The following is an 18,851-nucleotide window of genomic DNA, read 5'->3' as shown; positions in this document are numbered from 1 at the left end:
CTGACAATTTTATATGAATAAATACTACGATACATGTCATTTAACAATTCCTTAAACCTAGAATTCTTAATTACAAACAAGTTTTTTATAGTTTTAACCATGTTTTGAGACTGTACAGTGTTTGTTTACAAACATTGGCGTAAAACTAACAATTCATTAGTTATATTCTTCAAGAATCAATGGGCATATATGAAAATTGCTAAAGCAAGTAAGGATTCTATTTTTAACAAAACTGATACCACAGCAAACTAGACTTTCTTACTAATTCCTCTCATTCACTCTGTGTGTGTTTGTGTGTGTGTGTGGCTCCTCCCCACAGACTGTACATGTGCACCTTCACCCTGGCCATGTCGGGTGGGGCTGTTCTCCTCCTGCCTTTCTCAATCATCAGCAATGAGATCCTGCTCTCCTTCCCCAGCAACTACTACATTCAGTGGCTCAATGGCTCCCTCATCCATGGTCAGTACTGTCATTCACATAGCATTCTATAATTTTGTCTGCGTCCCAAATGGCACCCAATGTAGTACACTACTTTTGACCCGGACCCATAGGGTTCTGTTCAAAAATATTGCACTGTGTAGGGAATAGGGTGCCATTTAGGACAGAGGTTCAATGTGGATTGACTTCCTTGTTTTGAGTGCTTTTCGCTCACTTAACCACATGTAACATAACAGAATCGCTCCTTTTATACATCGTGTCACAAAGATCTGCTTCCCACAGAAACTGGTGGGTTTGTGTCCTAAATGACACCCTATTCCCCGTTAAGTGCACTACTTTTGACCAGAGCCCTATGGGCCCTCATCAAAAGAAGTGCACTTCAAAGGGAATAGGGTGCCATTTTGGACAGAACCTGGTGGTCTATCAGAGAAAATTACATTTGTCAAGACTTGATTTATATTTGTGCATGACTGCAAAGTTTGCCTAAAACATGACCCCAAAGGAAATAGTCACCAACCACAGTCCCGGTGGCCTGCAGGGTGCCACATTCTACACACCTGACTCAAGTCATTAACATATCATTAGCTGAAACAGGTGTGATTAGTTCTTTCCTAGAACAAAGGTCTGCACACCCATACATCTACAAGATCAGGGTAGTAAAAAAATCTTGCTTTCCAGCCACAAGGGGTCATCAGAGTCCACGGTTTAGCAGATGACTGCAGGAATGGATTGTGTCCAGTGGACGCAGCAGTGCTTTCTATCTATCCAAAGCAACTCTTTCTCATGACTCAAGAGATGTGTCCCAAATGGCGCCCTATTCCCTGTATATTGCACTCCATAGTGCACAACTTTTGACCAGAGCCTTATTGGCCCTGGTCAAAAGTATTGCACTGTGGAGAATAGGGTGGCATTTAGTATGCAGCTGAGGTCTGAGGAGGAGGTGTTTTATTGTAAGTTGTGATTTCAGTCATGTTGTATTTGGCTTGGTGACATTCTTGAAAGACTGATTGATTGATTGTTAAGTAGATAAAATGTTGCCCATACAGGCCTGTGGAATCTGGTGTCGCTCTTCTCCAATCTCTGCCTCTTCGTCCTGATGCCCTTTGCCTATTTCTTTCTGGAGTCCGAGGGATTTGCTGGATCAAAAAAGGTACAAAATGCACAGTTGCTAACAACCTGCTAAAACCTGTGTATTTTGGTTTTAACATGCTCTTGTAGTATTGATGAACTCGTGATCTTTTGTGATTGGTTTCTCCGTTGTCACACAACTGTTTGAATTTTTCCGCTGTGCCTTATCAAAACAGCACAGTTTTCATCGGTCATTCATCCTTTTGATTATGACCAATGGCTGTTGAGTTGACTGGCTTAAGCAGAGCAGGTTTCAGAGTAGATCATTCTGTTTGCCTGCCTTTCATTGTTTAAGAATCTCTATCTATTCCTGTTTACATTCTGTCTGTCTCTGTCTGATTTGAGAGGATGTCTAGTGGCAGCAGCAGGTGCCTGGTCATTACTCTTTCTCTGACTCTCATCAGTTGACCGTAAAACTGCGGCCGCAAAAACCTCATTAACCATGAAACGGCGACAATCTGGTCTTCGGCGGCCGCCACATCCTGACAAGCCGTTCCAATAAGCCAGACGCTGCAAACAGTTCAACACCACGACATCGGCCCCCGTGATTTAGGGCCTGATTCGGCCTCCCTCCTCCGCCCTAAAATAAAACTTCAAAAGGACAGCCTAATAATCGAGTTGTAAGGCTCCGCAAACTTCCTCGTTTGAATTAATTATCCCGAAGAAGAAAAAAAAAAGGTCAGAGGCCCGTGTTCTGCGAGTCCATAAAGACGGAACAACATGACAGCACAATAGAGCCCAAATAGAGAGGGGGGGGGAGAGATTTACTTTTAAATGCACCTCTATTCTATGTCACAGTTTGAAACCCCTCTGGTTTATGTCGCTCCTGGCAAACTTAAATAAAAATTTGTCTCTTACTGTAGTTTACGGCCCCGTTTGTTTGGGGCCCGGCTGCTAATTTGTTTCGGTTGGATTTCTTGTAATAAAGTCCACGATGGCTAGGAAGTGGAACACACCAGCCTCTGCCACTTTATGGTTTTGTACTCTTTCATTTTGAACTTCTATGACTGTTTCTTGCTACTGATCGTCCATACGTTTTCTGAGAGGAAGCACTGCTTAATGTTGGCTACACATCCAGGTATATTGTGTGTGTGTGAACAGAGAAAAGGGCTGGGACCCAACTGCTCTCATTTGGCCAAATAAAGCACCCCGCTGAGTCACTCACCAAACCGACCACAGGATGACATGAAAGGCGTATTTCCGTTTTTATAATGTGATATTAGCCCTCTCCCGATAAGAGTATTAGAGACTGAGTATTACATCTCAGGGGTTTATGTGGCCATAATGGGACGCCACTGAAAAAGTCCCTTTGACTGCGGAAATGAAGTGAACGATGAATTGAACTGGTAACGGTTTAAGTCAGGCTTTTCAAGTGGCTTTGTTTTAGTTTTGATGAGGGCACTAAAGTTCTCAGAGTTGAATCGAGATTGAAATCTCTGCTTTAAAAAATATATATATTAGCTCACTCTTCAAAGGTTCTGCTGTCCGGGTGATTTACCAGTGTTTCAAATTGTCTAAATTGTGGATGAATCGGATTGACTTACCGTCAAAATGTGGGTATGAACTAACTTTATTCACCAACATGAAATACCCAATACTAACCATATTACCTCTCGTACTCTCTCGGACTGACTCTCAAATCTTACGCGCAATTATTAATTACTAATGGTTGCAAAATGCTTTTTAAATTCATTGCAGAGAAGTGGCAGATTTTTAAACGTCATCTTATAGTTGAGCGTTTTGGCTCAAGAAACCCATTTACGCTGCAGCCCGTGTGCCAACCCGGTATCACCTCACGCTTATAAAGAGATATTAGACCAGCTCTATTTTGAGATGAAGGGCCAGATCATTTAGACTTTAAATCAAACCGTCCGCCCCCCCCTTCACATTTTGGCTATGATTCCCGCATATTAAGTCATTTTTTTGTTGTTGTTGAAGATATTAACAACATTATCTTTTGGTCAATGATCCCTCTGGCATGGAGGGAAAAGGGACTGTTGTGTATGCACCAGGGGTTGGAACCGATTGTCTTTTCCCCAATCGTTTCATTCTGAACAGAACTAGGGCTGTGGCGGTCACGAAATTTTGTCCGCCGGTGATTGTCAAGCAAATAACTGTCTGTCTCATGACCGTTAATTAACATAAACCCATTTAGCATCTCCTTACTCCTACACCTACAAGCCACTGATGCAGACCTTTGGAACATCTACATTTAACATTTTAAAAAGTCAAATAAATCCATGTTAATATAGCCTACACCTTCACAATAAATCTGTTTTATTTTAGACTGGTCTAAAGAAGCATGATATGAAGACAATGTAGTCTCTATTTCAGAAGAACAGAATAGCATACTCTTGAGTTGTCCTTATGTTAGTCAGATCAGGACCTATGCCATATGGCTGTGGGCTACACTAGTTAATTTAGGAGACAAGATTTGCTTGGAATTCCGTGGCATTGTTTTATAGTATGAAGAATACAATTGAACACAGCTGAATAAAATATAAATATTTTCTCCAAACGATTTGAGGGAGTGCGCACATGCGGCTATTCTGTGTTGAGCGTGCTCCTAAGCGCCTCTCACTCACACGGTTCTCCCATCACGTGAGCAGGTCTTTCTCACAGGCTGCAAGTGAAGACAGACACATCGGGGACGCGACTGGACGCGTCCTTATCCAATTTCGAGGTGCATATTGAAGATATTGGAAGAACTGTCCACATTTACTTTTTGTCAGAACAGAACATTTCGCTTATAATGTTGATGATAAACCTTTAGGCCATTTCATCACATTATAAGCGCAGCAATGTACACACAGCAGTAGGCTATAAGCGCAAATGTTCCATTAGCGGGAAAACACCATTTATCAAAAGTGACCGCAAATGCGATTATGCATGTAATGCTTTTATTATGAAGGTGCATTTTTATGGTGAACATTTTCTTCCCCAAACTTGAAACTCTCACACTGTTTATGTATGCCAGTTAGGCTCTAAACCCCTTGTAAAGTGGCTTAATGTGCTTAATTTTTGAAAGATATGTGGCCACTTTAGTTATCTTATCAAAACATATAGGCCTATGGGCCCAGCATATGTTTTTTAAAAGGTTTGCATCACTACTAAACATATAATTTACAAGTGATAGGCTAATATTGTCACCCGTCAGACTATTCTTGATTGAATCTTGTCTTTACATATACTAAATAATATGTGTGAAATTTGTTTTGATTTAGAATGGACCATTTTCATGCACCTGTATTTTTTTCCCGTTTCTCCTGCTTCAAGACATGTCATCTATGGGCTTAAATAGCGAATGGAGGACGCTTTTCCCGTGGTTCATTTTCATGCCAGCCAGGTTGGCTATACTCCTGTTGTAAAGATAAACAATGTGCTTAAAATGAGGAAAGTTGAGAAATAAATATAGTAGGCCTAGCCTATAGAAAGCTGATGGGATCCTCCTGTTTTTAGTAGAGGCCATCACTCTGTTTTCTCATGCGATTGCATAGCCTATAGAAATGTATTGCAACATGAGCTCATGGGCTCTCATTAAGGGTTTGATTCGTTTGCATTGGTGTCAGAGTGCTTAGAAGGACAATAGTGCTGAGTACCAAGTTTGCTTGGCTACTAATGACCATCAGCACCAACAAAGCTTGGAGAAGCCTAATTACCGTGACTAAACGGTCACATGGAATTTGACTGCCTTCATGACTAATGACCTCCGGTGTGGCGGTAATACGGTCACCGCAACAGCCCTAAACAGAGCCATTTTAATTTTTAAAAATTGTTTCGTTACTCTTCCGCAAAATAAAGTCCTGAACCGATTCATACCCCAACAAAGTACAGGTTTATCGTTACTTTGTTCCTTGGAGGAGGTTTAGCTAGTAGCGCTGCGTTATCTGAATTAGGACCACATTTTTCCTTTTTCCTACGGAGGAGCGGCTTATATGGTCATGTATAGAAGAAATTCAGCCTTTGTCAAGTTTATTTTTTTGTTAACTCTAACCCTTTTCCTAACCTTAATAAAATTCTCCTTATCTGCCAAGTTAATTCTCCTAACCTGTTGCCTAAGTTCTTCTAAACCTGCTACAAAAAGTAAATTCATTCAAATCGACGATCCCTTTTAGCAATGACCGGCTTTGAATGTCTTTGAACTTCCGAGAGTCGGCTTAACGTTGGACCAGAGCTAGCTACAGTAGCTAACAAGCTTGAGTGTGCGCAGAGCGGCACCAGAATTAAAAACATCTTACCTTTTTGTACTTAATTAACCCAATGTGAAACGTGAGAACTAGCATCCGTAAAATCTCTCCCTAAAAATGTTGGAATAACGCTTGTAATATCAGTCGGTTGCACGCTTTGGAGGGGCAACAATCACGCTCACAAACACTGGCAAATGTTTTCAGCTGGCAGGCAGACACTGGAATACGTTTCTGAGTGACAGAGTGAGGGCTTTGCATAGGCGTATTGTAAAATAACGTTATTAACTGCTTCCCATGCTTTTAAAATAACGGTTCTGTTCTGGAACAGTGTAGATCACTTTCGTTCCCGGTTCGGATTCTGTTCCTCGAAAAACGTAATTGTTCGGTTCTGTTCCCTGAACCGGTTACAAGCCCTAGTATGCACCACCAGTAGATAGCGTTGTTATGATGGTCGGTCAATATTTGTATGATGGACCACGCCGACTTAGGTTATGTTCAAAATTAGTGCACTATATAGTAGGGCTGTGACGATGCTGGTATAGTCCCCTGCCCAACTATATAGGGCATAGGGTTCCATTTGGGACAGAGACTTAGTCTGACTGAGAAATTGTCCCAGCTATGGGCCAGGAGTTTTCATCTGTTGCTTAAAGAAGCTCCTCATCAATCTACAGGCCTAGGCTAAAGCCGGTGATACATTTTTTTTTTAAAAGTGTGTTTTATTGCGGAGGCAAAAACCGCCTTGTGCTAGTTACTAAGATACTCTTCTTTGTTGGTGCTCCACAATGGAGCCTGGATATTTATTTCAAATCTCCCTGCACATGTAGACATTTTTTCCCAGGCCTTCGCTCTGGAAAGTGATGTTTACGTACCTTCCTTTAAGGTCAGAATGTCTTGCAAAAAGCCCCTCCTTTACAATGTCTGTCGCCATGGCAACACATTGGCTTGAGCAGAGCATTTGAAAAGTGCACTGTTCTGGATTTTCTTCTTCTCCTCTCTGTCTTTCAAACCAAATGATCAGCTCCTAGAGAGGGACTGCGTTTGAATTGTTGGATGAAATTGTCTGTTTATTTTATAGCTAGCTGGTGGTAGTGTTTTGGGGTATTACACATATTTCTGTCTAAAATTATAGTGCTTGACATACAAGCCTGAGATTCACATCAACTGTTATTTGTTTACTTGGATCACAAGAAAAAGTCTTACTCATTGGTTTGATCCCGGGTTTTGTCAAGGGGGAAAAAAGTTGTATTCACGATTTTAAGGATGATTTTCAGTTATGTTATTGAGGTTGCTTGTTGGCAGGCCTTCTCTATTGAGCCACTCTGTGCTCGTCGATATAACCGTCCTCTTGTCTTGACAAAACCCAGGTGACAGTCATTTATTCTTTGGAGACTTATCAGCCTGACACCTCTTGGTAATGACAACAAGATGGAGTCACTGTAGGGGGAAAACGAACGATGGAGCTACAACGGGAAGCAAACGGTTTCCCCATGCGCCTACTGCCGTGTCTTTAGAAGTTTTAGCTTGCGACGGCTTTACAGGGGGAGGCTCTCCAGTCCAGCGGCTCCCTCTCTGTTTTCTGTCTCTGACACGGCCAGAGCTGAAGGCCGGGGCTGAAGGGTACACTAATAAGGGCCCTTGGCATCTGGCGCGGCAGAGGTAGAGAAGTGGAGTGGTGGGATGGGTTTCGGCTCCCTCCCTCCATCCCACACGGTCCTGTCAGGAAGAGGAGTGATGGGCAGTGGGATGATCTCTGCCGCTGTGCTGACCCGCTGCAAATTAATGGGTGGGCTGGAAGCTCCTCTCTTATCAGTATCTCTCTCTGTGGCTCTCCGTGTTTCCTATGCATCCTCTTCTTTATTCTATCCCTGTGAGATTTACTGTACTCCCTCTCCTGTTTCCTTATTCTCCTGTCCCCCTCTCTCTGTCTCTCTGCAGCGTGGCCCCGCCCTTTCTTTTCCGTTTTATCCCTCTCTCTGTACCATCTCCTATCCCTTCTCTCTTTCCTCTCTCTCTCTCTTTCTTTTCTCTTTCTCTCTCTCTCGCTGTCTCTCTGTCTGTATTTCGCTCTCTCTTCTCTCTGCCTTTCTCTGCCCTGGGGAAGTGGAGGGAATAGCACACCATGGCACAATGACATTCAGCTCCCAGAGAACTGGCTCTCTATTTGATGAAACACCGTCTGTCTGCATCCCGAATGGCACCCTGTTCCCTATATAGTGGATTGCTTTTGACCTGACCCCCAAAGTAGTGCACTCAATAGGGAATTAGGCCGCCATTTGGGACACAGGCACTGCCTAGCTATGCTTCTCCAAGGACATGTTACAGGGATGCATGTAGCCATTGTGCTGTACATTGCAGTACCCAGATATGTCATTTCTGATCCTACGGAGTAAAAGGATGTTCAGTTTTGGTATTAAGGCATCCAGTGATTCTCTGTAGAGGTCTTCACGGGTCCAAAAAGTTGGATCCAACCAGGACTGGACCCCTCGATTTCCTTCACAAACCCGAACGGACCCGATAACAACTTGATTTATTTGTTGTCAGCTAAGTTATTCAGGTTAATGTGTAGTTGGCTAGGCTTAATATAAGTCAACAACTTCCCCTTATTAACCTAAAAGCAATAGGCTTTATGCAGAGCTGTGGTCTGGTCCACTCCGGTATATCAGCTGTAGTTGCATAGATCCAAGGCCCCGTTTGCACACTAACCTGTTTCGGGGGTTCGGGCCGGGTCTCAGGTTTTTTGAGTTGCGGTGGACCCGTGAAGACCTCTGATTCAGTATCCCCTGGGTTGCTGGTGGTTTGGGATGGGTCTGGGTGAGCATACACACACACAGTGCAGTGTCTCACACGCATTTCTTCGAAGTCTCTGATTCCCTGGTATTCCAGTGGAGCTGCACTAGGCAGAGCAGGCAGCTATCCCCATGCTCGGCGGTGTGAGGATCGAGGGGGGGATGCTGAATATTTCAGAGCTGCTATATATAGAGGTGGTGTACACATTTTAGAATGGCAAGAATAGAAACTCTCGGCACTGGATGGCGCTAGGCACTGGATGGCGCTGGGCTCTGGATGGCTCTGGATGGCGCGTGGCTCTGGATGGCTCTGGATGGTGCTGGGCTCTGGGTGGCTCTGGATGGCGCTGGGCTCTGGATGGCTCTGGATGGCACTGGGCTCTGGATGGCACTGGGCTCTGGATGGCGCTGGGCTCTGGATGGCTCTGGATGGCGCTGGGCTCTGAATGGCTCTGGATGGCGCTGGGCTCTGGATGGCGCTGGGCTCTAGATGGCTCTGGATGGCGCTGGGCTCTGGGTGGCTCTGGATGGCTCTGGATGGCGCTGGGCTCTGGGTGGCTCTGGATGGCGCTGGGCTCTGGATGGCGCAGATCCTTTTCCATGTTTCTCCCTTTCTTTTTCCCGGGAGACAGTCGCTGCAACGTGATCAGCGGGGATTTGATTTGCCTGTTTTTAAACGAGCGTTGTCTACGTTTCCCACGTTTCGATGATTGTGGCAACTGTCTGCATTGCTTACAATCGGCATGAAAAAATATATCTATTTAAGAATAAAATTGACGCTTATTTATGAAAGAGAAACCAGGACAATGCAGAGTATAAGTAATGCAATATGCCATATGTTAAGTGATTAATTCAAGGGCTTACAATTTAGACCCTCTGTTTCCAAACACTTCCAAACACTTTTTTCTGACACTCCACTTGGCCCTCCAATACACCTGAAACCAGGAATAACATTTGGGGAAGTGACAGGCATTGCCTTTGCCCTAAATGATCTGAATGGGTAATGATTTTAGGCTTATAAATGATTGAGAGGCCCGGACTAGAGGAGATACACCTTCAGCATGGCATGGGCTGCTGGTTAAGGTGGACCGAGGCACCTGAGTGGAGCCGCCTCCTGCAGCAGGCCCGTGCACGGTCCTATCCGTCCCAAGGCCTCCTTAAGAGAGCGCGTGTGGGACGTGACAGAAGTCTCTGAAAGCATTCCTTTCTCACCTCTGGGGACGAGATACTCGCAGACGTTCTTCTCTCTCTCCTCCTCCTCCCCGTCTATCTATATCTCTCCGTCTCCTTATTTCTCTCTCATCTCCTCTTCTCCGACGTTGAGATCTCCTCACTGGCCAGTTCAGGTCTGATGTGAGCTGCTAGACTGCAGTCAGCATCACAGTAGTTATGTAGCCTATGTCCAGTAGGAAGAACTGAACACATGAGAGGGTAGGGGTTTCACTAGGGGTTTCAGTGAGCAGGTCAGATGAAGGGCCTGTCATTATACCATTTTAGACCTTTCCATATCTTGAACATGAGACGCTAGTCTAGATAGGTTTTAATAACGGCTACCGGGGGAAATATTTTGCGTCTAAAATGGCACCCTATTCACTATGTAGTGTACTACTTTTTTTTAAATATTTTTTTTAACCAGGGCCCGGGTGGTTAAATGGAGAATAGGGTGTAATTTGGGACACATTTTAGAGACTCGGGGCGGCCTGCTGTACCTGCAGAGTTGCGGCTGTATCAGACGTGGCCACACTGGGGCGCTCTAGACTCGACACCCACGGCTGTGCTAGAAAATTCTACACTTGTCCCTTCCATCGAGCCTTCATGATGCTGTGAGGTAGAGAGAATGAGAAGTCTAGGGTGTGTCCCAAACGGCACCCTATTCCCTATATGGTGCACTGCATTTGACCAGGGCTCGAAAGTAGTGCACTATATAGGGAACAGGGTGCCATTTGGGACGCGGATGTAGATTTTACAGCTGTGTAGATGAGACCCGTTTGCCGAACGTGATTTGATTATCAGAATGGTTGGGAAGACAGTGGTACTAGTGGCGATGGTCATAGGTAACCTTAGAGTTCAGACAGGGGATCAACAACTGTTAAGTGACATGAAAGGACGCCTTCAAACAGAGGATCACTGCACTATGTATAGTACCTGATCATAAATACGCCACACATCAGTTAGCACATCATCAGCTACCTAGTAACAAATTGATTAGATGCCCAATTTGAGGCTATCCGCAAGCCATGTGTAAGTCATTCTTTGCAGCCCATTCCTGTAAGTGCCAGACGGTATCTCCTCTACAGTGTTGTAGGCAGAGGGTGTGTCTCAAATGGCACCCTACCCCTTTATAGTACACTCGTTTTGACCAGAGCCATATGGGCCTTGGTCAAAAGTAGTGCGAAATACAGGAAATAGGGGGCCATTTGGGACACAGACAGAGCCTGTCCACCTCCACCGGCGGGTGGGGGGGGTGGTCTCTGTTTGAACAGGTAGAGAGGACTTTATTAACCACTCAGCGGTCTGTGACCCGGAAAACCCAAATTACCCCAACTCCTGTCTGCGTTGGGCCGCCGGGCAATGGGCGCGTTAAGAGCCCCCCTAATCACCCCCAGATGTAACGGGAGGCCTGCTCTTAATCTGCAGACAGTAGTGAGGCTTCACTTCAGCTCGTTTTTATGCTTTAACCTCCAGTCTGCTCCGAGCCCCGGCTGGGAGTCTGGTTAGACCCTTTTTATAGGCCCAATATACTGTTAGAAAAGGTGCTTTAACGTGGACTTCACCGGGATCAGTTAAGTAAGTGTGGGGCTGCAATCTGGAACTGAGGCTGCGTTGCAAAACAGCACCCTATTCCCTACACGGTGCACTACTTTTGACCAGGCCCCTATGAGGTCTGGTTAAACGTAGCGTACTACTTAGGGAATAGGCTGCCGTTTGGGACGCACAATGAATGTAAAACGATGCCGTTTTTAATACGAGAGCGCGAGATTATTGCGGGTGATTTTATAGAGAAGGTATAAATGCTTCACAGTGTATGGGATGTAAACAGAGACATCTACTTTCTTGGGGATCTGAATATTGACTGGTTTTCATCAATCTGTCCACTCAAGAGGAAGCTTCTCACTGTAACCAGTGCCTGTAATCTGGTTCAGGTTATTCATCAACCTACCAGGGTGTTAACAAACATTACAGGAACTAGATCATCCACATGTATCGATCATATTTTTAATAATACTGTAGAACTTTGTTCTGAAGCTGTATCCGTACCCATTGGATGCAGTGATCACAATATAGTGGCTATGTCCAGGAAAGACACAATTAAAAAAAAAACTGCCTAAAATAGTGTATAAGGGATCATACTAAAGATTTTGCTGTGACTCTTATGTGGATGATGTTAAAAATATTTTTGGGTCTGATTGTGATTAATAAGGAGCATCCAGACGCTGCACTTTATGAATTTATGAAATTGCTCCTTCCAGTTATTGATAAACATGCACCTGTTTAGAAACGGACTGTTAGAACTGTTGAGCCTCCATGGTTTGATGAGATGAAAGAGATGGGGGGGGGGGGGGGGGGGCAAAAGGAGCAGCTAATAAGTCTGACTGCACCTCCGACTGGCTGACTTTCCAACGACTATTTAATGATTACTTCATTGGCAAAGTGGGCAAACCTAGGCAGGATATGCCAACAGCGAACAGCGAGTTATCGTATTCGTGCATAAAAAATAATAAAAAATGAAAGAAAAGCCTTGTGTAAGTTTGAATTTTGTCAAGTTAGCGTGGGAGAGGTGTTAAAAAAAAACCTGATTGTTATTGATCAATAATTACAAACAAATGACAAATGGTGTTTGACCAAATACAATGCAATTTCTCTATAAACAAATGAACAACGGACTTTCGGCCTGCTTATAGAGAAAGGGCACTCGACATGCACTGCACTGACACAAATGACTGGTGATTGAAAGAAATTGATAATGAGACGATTGTGGGAGCTGTACTGTTCGATTTCAGTCCAGCCTTTGATATTATTGACCATAGCCTCTCCCCCTATGTGACCACCGGGTGTATGTGCTGACATGGATGTGTAACGGATCAATCTACATGCACACTGCACGTTCGTGTTTTTAAATGTACGTCAATTGTCATTTTGTCTCTAATGTCTTTTCCGTCATGTGTCGGCCGCCAGTAAGACAAGCCGTCGCTAATGGGGATCCTAATAAATCCGGTCAAAACCCTGTAGTACTATATAGAGGTGGGGTTGAGTCGAGTCCTACAAAATAATAAAAAATTGGACCTGATGCCTCTGCTTGGTGCTCAGTGTTCAGGAGAAGGGTTCAGGGTAAATCCCTGCAATAGACTAGCGTCCTGTCCAGAAACAGTAGATGGGCTACTGCCCTATGGGCCGTTCCGGCTCGGACAACACTTACCATAGGGCTGTGGTCCAAAGTCGTGCACTACGTAGGGAATAGGGCACAATTTGTTTTGCCGTCCCTTCCTTGCAAGGTGAATGGCCTCGGGAGAACTGGGGGAAAAAATCCCAGCTTGTTATGAATAAAAACGGTGACGTGGCTCTTTCTGTTCCTCACGTCTCCCCCCCCTGTCTGTGTTTCTTCGCAGGGCATTAAGTCACGGGTTCTAGAGACCTTTGTGATGCTCTTCCTCCTCGGACTGCTCATCCTAGGAATAGTCTGGGTGGCATCCGCGCTCATCGACAATGACGCAGCCAGTATGGAGTCGCTCTATGGTAAGGCTATGGGGATTCTGGCGTGTTGTCTCAGATGGCAACCTATTCCCTCCTCAGTGCACTACATTGGACCAAGACCTCAATGGGCCCTGGTCGAAAGTAGTGCACTACCCAGGGAAAAGGGTGCCATTTGGGAACGCGGCCGGTCTGTATTTGTCTAGCTGTGGTTGAATGTGTTTGTTCAGGTCTGGATAATGTTTCCTCTCCTTTCCTTCAGATCTCTGGGAGTTCTATTTACCGTACCTCTACTCCTGTATCTCTCTGATGGGGGGACTGCTCCTCCTGAGTGAGTGTTGGTGTTGGGTCGTAAGAGCACATTCAATGGGATATGTGCACATTTTAAATGGAATATTATCTCAGTTGACGATCGATGTGCGGCAAGTTCATGTAACACGTTTTGAAGAGCTCCCCAAAGTGTACCAAGTTTCATGCTTTTAGGGAAAATTGGGTGGTGGTTGGTTGGGGATCTCACACCGCTTGGACTAAAATACCATTTCTGTAATCATCCCTAAGTTCTGGAAGTGTTTTGATTGTGTCTCACCACTTGTAACTTGCTTCGTACCCAGTGTGTACTCCTGTGGGCCTGTCCAGGATGTTCACAGTCATGGGCCAGTTACTAGTCAAACCAACCGTGAGTAGTAATTTCCATTCACTATCTCTTAAAAATGCCTTAATCAGTGTGTTTTATAAGTGTCAGATGGCAGCCAAATAGCTGTCATACTTAACCCTCACGACTGGCTACCTAATTGACTTCAACAAATTGGGTGGTAGCAGATCCATTTCCCCCCTAGCCCCCCCCCCCCCCCCCCCCCCCCCCCCCCCCCCACACTGCTTCATGTATTAATGTGTACTGTAATACAACATGAGTGACCGTTTATAAGTTTGACAGACATATTGGATGTCTAGCTTTCCTCTGTCAGACTCTGGAAAACGGGTACTTTTTTGAGTTGTTAACACACTCGACTTGAGGACACGATGACTACAAATATGTAACCAACCGATTCACCCATCTGTTTCTCCCCGGCCCCACTCTGGGCCATATCCTCCCTTCCTCAGATCCTGGAGGACCTGGATGAGCAGATTTACTGCGTCACTTTGCAAGAAGAAGCCCTTCAAAGGAGATTGAAAGGTAGGTTGTTCGTACGTCCGTGTCCCAAATAACACCCTACGCCCTATTTGGTGAGCGAAATGGTCAACTAAATTGACCGGAGCCGTATGGGGCCCTTGTCAAAAGTAGTGCACTATGTAGGGAGTGGAGTGGCATTTTGGGATGTAGGCCAGGAAATGTGATGGCTCATTACAGGGAGATGACTACCCCATTAGGTGTGATGGAGCACTGCCGCACTGAAATCGATTAGCATTGACAAATCAGCCTCCCCACTCTGTCGCTTTCTCTCTCTCGTTCTCTCGCTTTCTCTCGTTCTCGCCTCCTCTCGCATCCTCTCGCTTTCTCTCGCCCTCTCTCGTTCTCTCGTTCTCGCCCTCTCTCGTTCTCGCCCTCTCTCGTTCTCGCCCTCTCTCGTTCTCTCGTTCTCGCCCTCTCTCGTTCTCGCCCTCTCTCGTTCTCGCCCTCTCTCTCGTTCTCGCCCTCTCTCTCGTTCTCGCCCTCTCTCTCATTCTCGTTCTCTCTCTCTCGCGCTCCTTGTCTCTCGCATTTTCTCTCAAGGACATACTGCAGCTGCCATGGTCGGAGACCATAAATTGCGTTGGTGGAGAGTTTTAGAGTCAATTTAAGAAGTCTGAGCACACACCACACTGTCACTACTGGCCAGGTGATTTCCTCATTTGATCTCAAGCCCCCAGACGGGTAATTACCGGCCCCTCATTAGGAGGGAATGTAAATCATCCTGGACAATGGGTGTGTCTCAAATGGCACACTGTGTAGGGAATATGGCACAGCGCTGTGTAGGGAATAGGGTGCCATTTGTGATTCTGATGGTGGTGTATTAGATGTTGATAAACTATAGCCTAGTTAGTTGTAGTCTAAGTACGGTGGACTCTGATTCAACCTGGAAAGGCTCTAGTTTAGGGAAGTTGCTCAGTAAAATACACAATTTGTAAACCTGCCTGCATTGCCTTTTTATCTACCGCCACTGTTCCCAGATTCCTTCCTTTAGTGTTGAGGAATCCCTCAAAGCAGGAAGTATTTGAGAGTACCGCCAAACTTACTTTAACATCAAGTGAAGCACGCAACCAAGTGTACAGATGCAAGTAAATAAAGAGGATGAGTGTCTTTACAAACCAGGGAGGTACGGGAGATGGCTTGGGCTGATAACGCTGTTTTCAAACGCTCCGCCGCTCCTCCTCTCAATAGGCCTTCTCTTTAGCTGCTTGGTGTCCTAGGGCTTACGCCAAACGCTGGTGCTTTGAACACCTGATTAAATAAGTATAATCTGTTCCTTTATCGTCGGGCCGAGCAGGATGGGAAAAGAGCTCTCGCTCAGGCGTTGAGTAGCGAGATCCGTGTCGCCTTATCGGGAATCCCAGGATTTCTTTGGGGGGGGGGGGGGGGGTTCGCCACACACACACTCGGGTGAAACTCCTACGAGTACGAGTGGAGGCTAAGATTCCCTCTGATCTTTCCCGAGAAGGGGAGAAGAAGGAAGAGGTTCAGGGATAGTTCACAGGACACACTCCACAAGCGCCCAATGTCCTCCTCGCTTGGCCTGTGTCCTCCGCATCTATTGCCCGACATCCCGTAGATTTAGACCTCTCTCGTTAAACTTTGTTTATGTTTGCTGTTTGGGATTATTGAGTGGAGTCAATGGATTGTGTTGATGTATATTTACTCTTCGGGGGGGGTCTTTGTGCAATTACATCCCAAATTACATTTAGGATTTGTTTGTTTGCTCTAGATGGAAAAGAGCGGTGGGTTATTCCGGCTGTGTGTGTGTGTGTTTACTCTGCGAGAGGTTTGATAGGACCGTACGAACCGCCGGTAGACACGCAGTGGCACGCTCATTAAAATATCAGATCTGGCTACCTGGCCAGTCATGGGAAAGCAAGCTTGTCCTTTTAAAAAATGTATTGCGTATGTATGTACAAGGTTGAACTGCCTGTCATTCATGTCAGGATCGTTTACGTATGCATAGTTTACACTGGCCTGACAAAATGGTGCAATCTGATTTGGTACAACCCCTCCACTAGGTGTCCCTGTTTGCTATGCTATAGCCTATTTTTATTGAGAGAGTCTAGCTACGTCCCAATTTATCTCTGCTTCCAAAGTATGCACTTGTTCACTTCCCTTTATTGATTCGAAATGAGTATAAGAAATAAGGCGGAAACTCCCTCTAGGCAATGATTTTTGATTTGTGGGAAGTAGTGAACGAGTTTACACTTCAGGAGAAAGGAGATAAAATTTGGACGCATCTTTCGTTAAGTTATTGCAATTTGGGGCATTGGGATTAATGAAGTGTGTTTGGTCATTATGAGGAAATGGATTATGCACGTTAGGCTACAAATGATATGGCACAATAATATCTTGACAATGGATTAAGATATCAAATTCTCCCTTTTTCATAGCTTTACTTCCCGTACTTTGCTGTCAATGCTTAGGTCTATGTAGTTTTACGGCGTTCCGTTGAGGGTAATAAGGATGGGTTTCATTTTGTACCTCATGCCACATCTTCTGACGCAGTTCCCAATTAGGCGAGAGGGCGACGTAACAATAGGAGGCAGGCAGCCTAGCGGTGAAGAAGGGTTGTCGGCGGTTAACTGAAAGGTCGCTGGTTCGAATCCCCGAGCCGACGAGGTGGGAAAAATCTGTCTGTGCCCTTGAGCAAGGCACTTAACCCTAATTGCTCCTGTAAGTCGCTCTGGAAAAGAGTGTCTGCTAAATGACTACAATGTGAAGTATGTGTCTGAGGCTCGCTAGCCGCTCTGGTTCACGCGGTGTGTTGCGAGGCAGCAGCCGTGTACTCTGGTCCAGATGCTATGCGGCACGACAACCTTGCCAGCGCCTCCGTAATCGCTAAGCTATGGTGAAGGTTGGAAAGTGAAATTATTTTTCGAAACATGTAGCCGCGTCTATACGTGCACTAACTCTGGAACTCTTTTCTTTTTTGGTGGTGGGGGGGGGGGGGGGGGGGGGGGGTGCTGTCTACTCTGCTTACTTTTGCTTGAGCGATGTCTCTTCTTAAAATGCTGTTATGCACTTTTCCTTTATCTCCTGCGTTAGATTTTTTATCATGTAATGATGTTGTTCTTGGTTGGTGTTCAGATGAATTGATGTTCCTAATAATAGTCACGTCTAGTTGGAGCCTGAAATGTATTTGGAGTCAGTGTAATAAAAGGATTACTGTGGTAAGGTGAGGGTGCAGAGTTTGTTTGGATCCGTTCTCCCAGATAGATGAGCGATTTTAGATAAAATATGCTGTGGCTGAACAGCCACGGCGCCCCTCAGGGCTCAATGTTGTGTCCGACTCAAATCACGTCCTGTTGAACTACTAGTGTCATTTCCTGTTGCACCGTGACTGCATTTGGGTTGAGAATTCAATGTTTCCAAATTGTGTTCCTGGGACAGGTATTAGACAGGGCACAGACAGGATTTTTTTTTTTTGTCCTCCATTTACTCTGTCGTTTTTTTCTCTCTTTGGATCCCAAAGCCCATCCAGACAGGGTGTGTCATAATAGTTGGGGGTGGAAAAAAGATTTGATAGAAGTGATTGGTTCTTCACCCCTGTAACAAAGATGAAGGATCATATTTTATTGCACGCTAGTAACAGTGTAACATTGAACTAATTGGTCTTGATCTGCCAATCACCCCAGGGGATGCAAATGGTTACTCTTTCCACTTGGCTTTGAGGCCTCCAAACTGTATGTCATGGCTGGAAGTAAAACCAAATAAATTAGCCTTAAATGAGCTGCCTTTGCGGTTTTCATGGAGAATCCCTCGCTGTCTTATCCCTCGCCCCGAGACTAGTTGGAGCATGCACCCGTTCGCTCGCTAGACAGCACTGACACACAAGATTATATATATACATTTTTTTTAAAACTTTGTTTGAGAGATCACGTTGTTATGTACTAAGCAGGATTACCCATTCAGATAAAATAAGTGAAATGCCATAAAGGTTGAGGTAGGAAAATACATATGTGACATTGACACGCTCTTAATTGTGGCATTTAGTGCAAACCCACTTCAACCTTTTCTGGAGAAATAACTGTACTTACGTGAGCAGTGACAAATGATTCATCTAACCGTTAAAGGGACACCACTTGCTCTCCGACTATGAGCAAGTCTTTGACATTGATCACGTGTAGCTAGTCGAACAGTCTGTTTAGCCTTCCTATTTCTATCAAATGAACAAACTTGGCCCGATACTTGGCAGTTTAATCACAATGACTTAAGTTGGCACCTGGGTGAGTGACGTGTAAAAGAATAACGAGGGATGACGACCAGTCAAAAGCTTTGACAAAACCCTTGTTTTGACGTGGTTGTTTCCGTGTTCCGCAGGGTCAACATCATCTCACTCTCGTTCCCACGGAAACGCTCACCGACTCAACAAAGAACTGGACATCGTCCGAGATCAGAGGAATAAACTGGGTGAGTTCCGCTGCCGCGTTTTTACGCTTCACTCGA

General features: G+C 45.1%; 1 protein-coding gene across 6 annotated transcripts in view; it reads left to right on the top strand.

Annotated features, from left to right (window-relative positions):
* LOC139367213 (limb development membrane protein 1) overlaps positions 1-18,851 on the top strand; it is a 77,218-nt gene that overhangs the window by 19,443 nt on the left and 38,924 nt on the right. For all 6 annotated transcript variants that reach the window (XR_011626848.1, XM_071105412.1, XM_071105411.1 and 3 more), the window contains exons 4-10: positions 320-459; positions 1,485-1,588; positions 13,147-13,273; positions 13,491-13,559; positions 13,840-13,904; positions 14,330-14,402; positions 18,726-18,815. Coding sequence is in view for 5 of the 6 variants with exons in the window: in XM_071105412.1 (XP_070961513.1) it covers positions 320-459; positions 1,485-1,588; positions 13,147-13,273; positions 13,491-13,559; positions 13,840-13,904; positions 14,330-14,402; positions 18,726-18,815 (668 nt within the window). In the remaining variant the exon portion in view is untranslated. The remainder of the gene's footprint in view (positions 1-319; positions 460-1,484; positions 1,589-13,146; positions 13,274-13,490; positions 13,560-13,839; positions 13,905-14,329; positions 14,403-18,725; positions 18,816-18,851) is intronic.

Source organism: Oncorhynchus clarkii, chromosome 15, assembly GCF_045791955.1.
Source record: "Oncorhynchus clarkii lewisi isolate Uvic-CL-2024 chromosome 15, UVic_Ocla_1.0, whole genome shotgun sequence".
In the NCBI taxonomy this organism is placed as follows: domain Eukaryota; kingdom Metazoa; phylum Chordata; class Actinopteri; order Salmoniformes; family Salmonidae; genus Oncorhynchus; species Oncorhynchus clarkii.
This window is presented reverse-complemented; position numbering and strand designations above follow the sequence as displayed.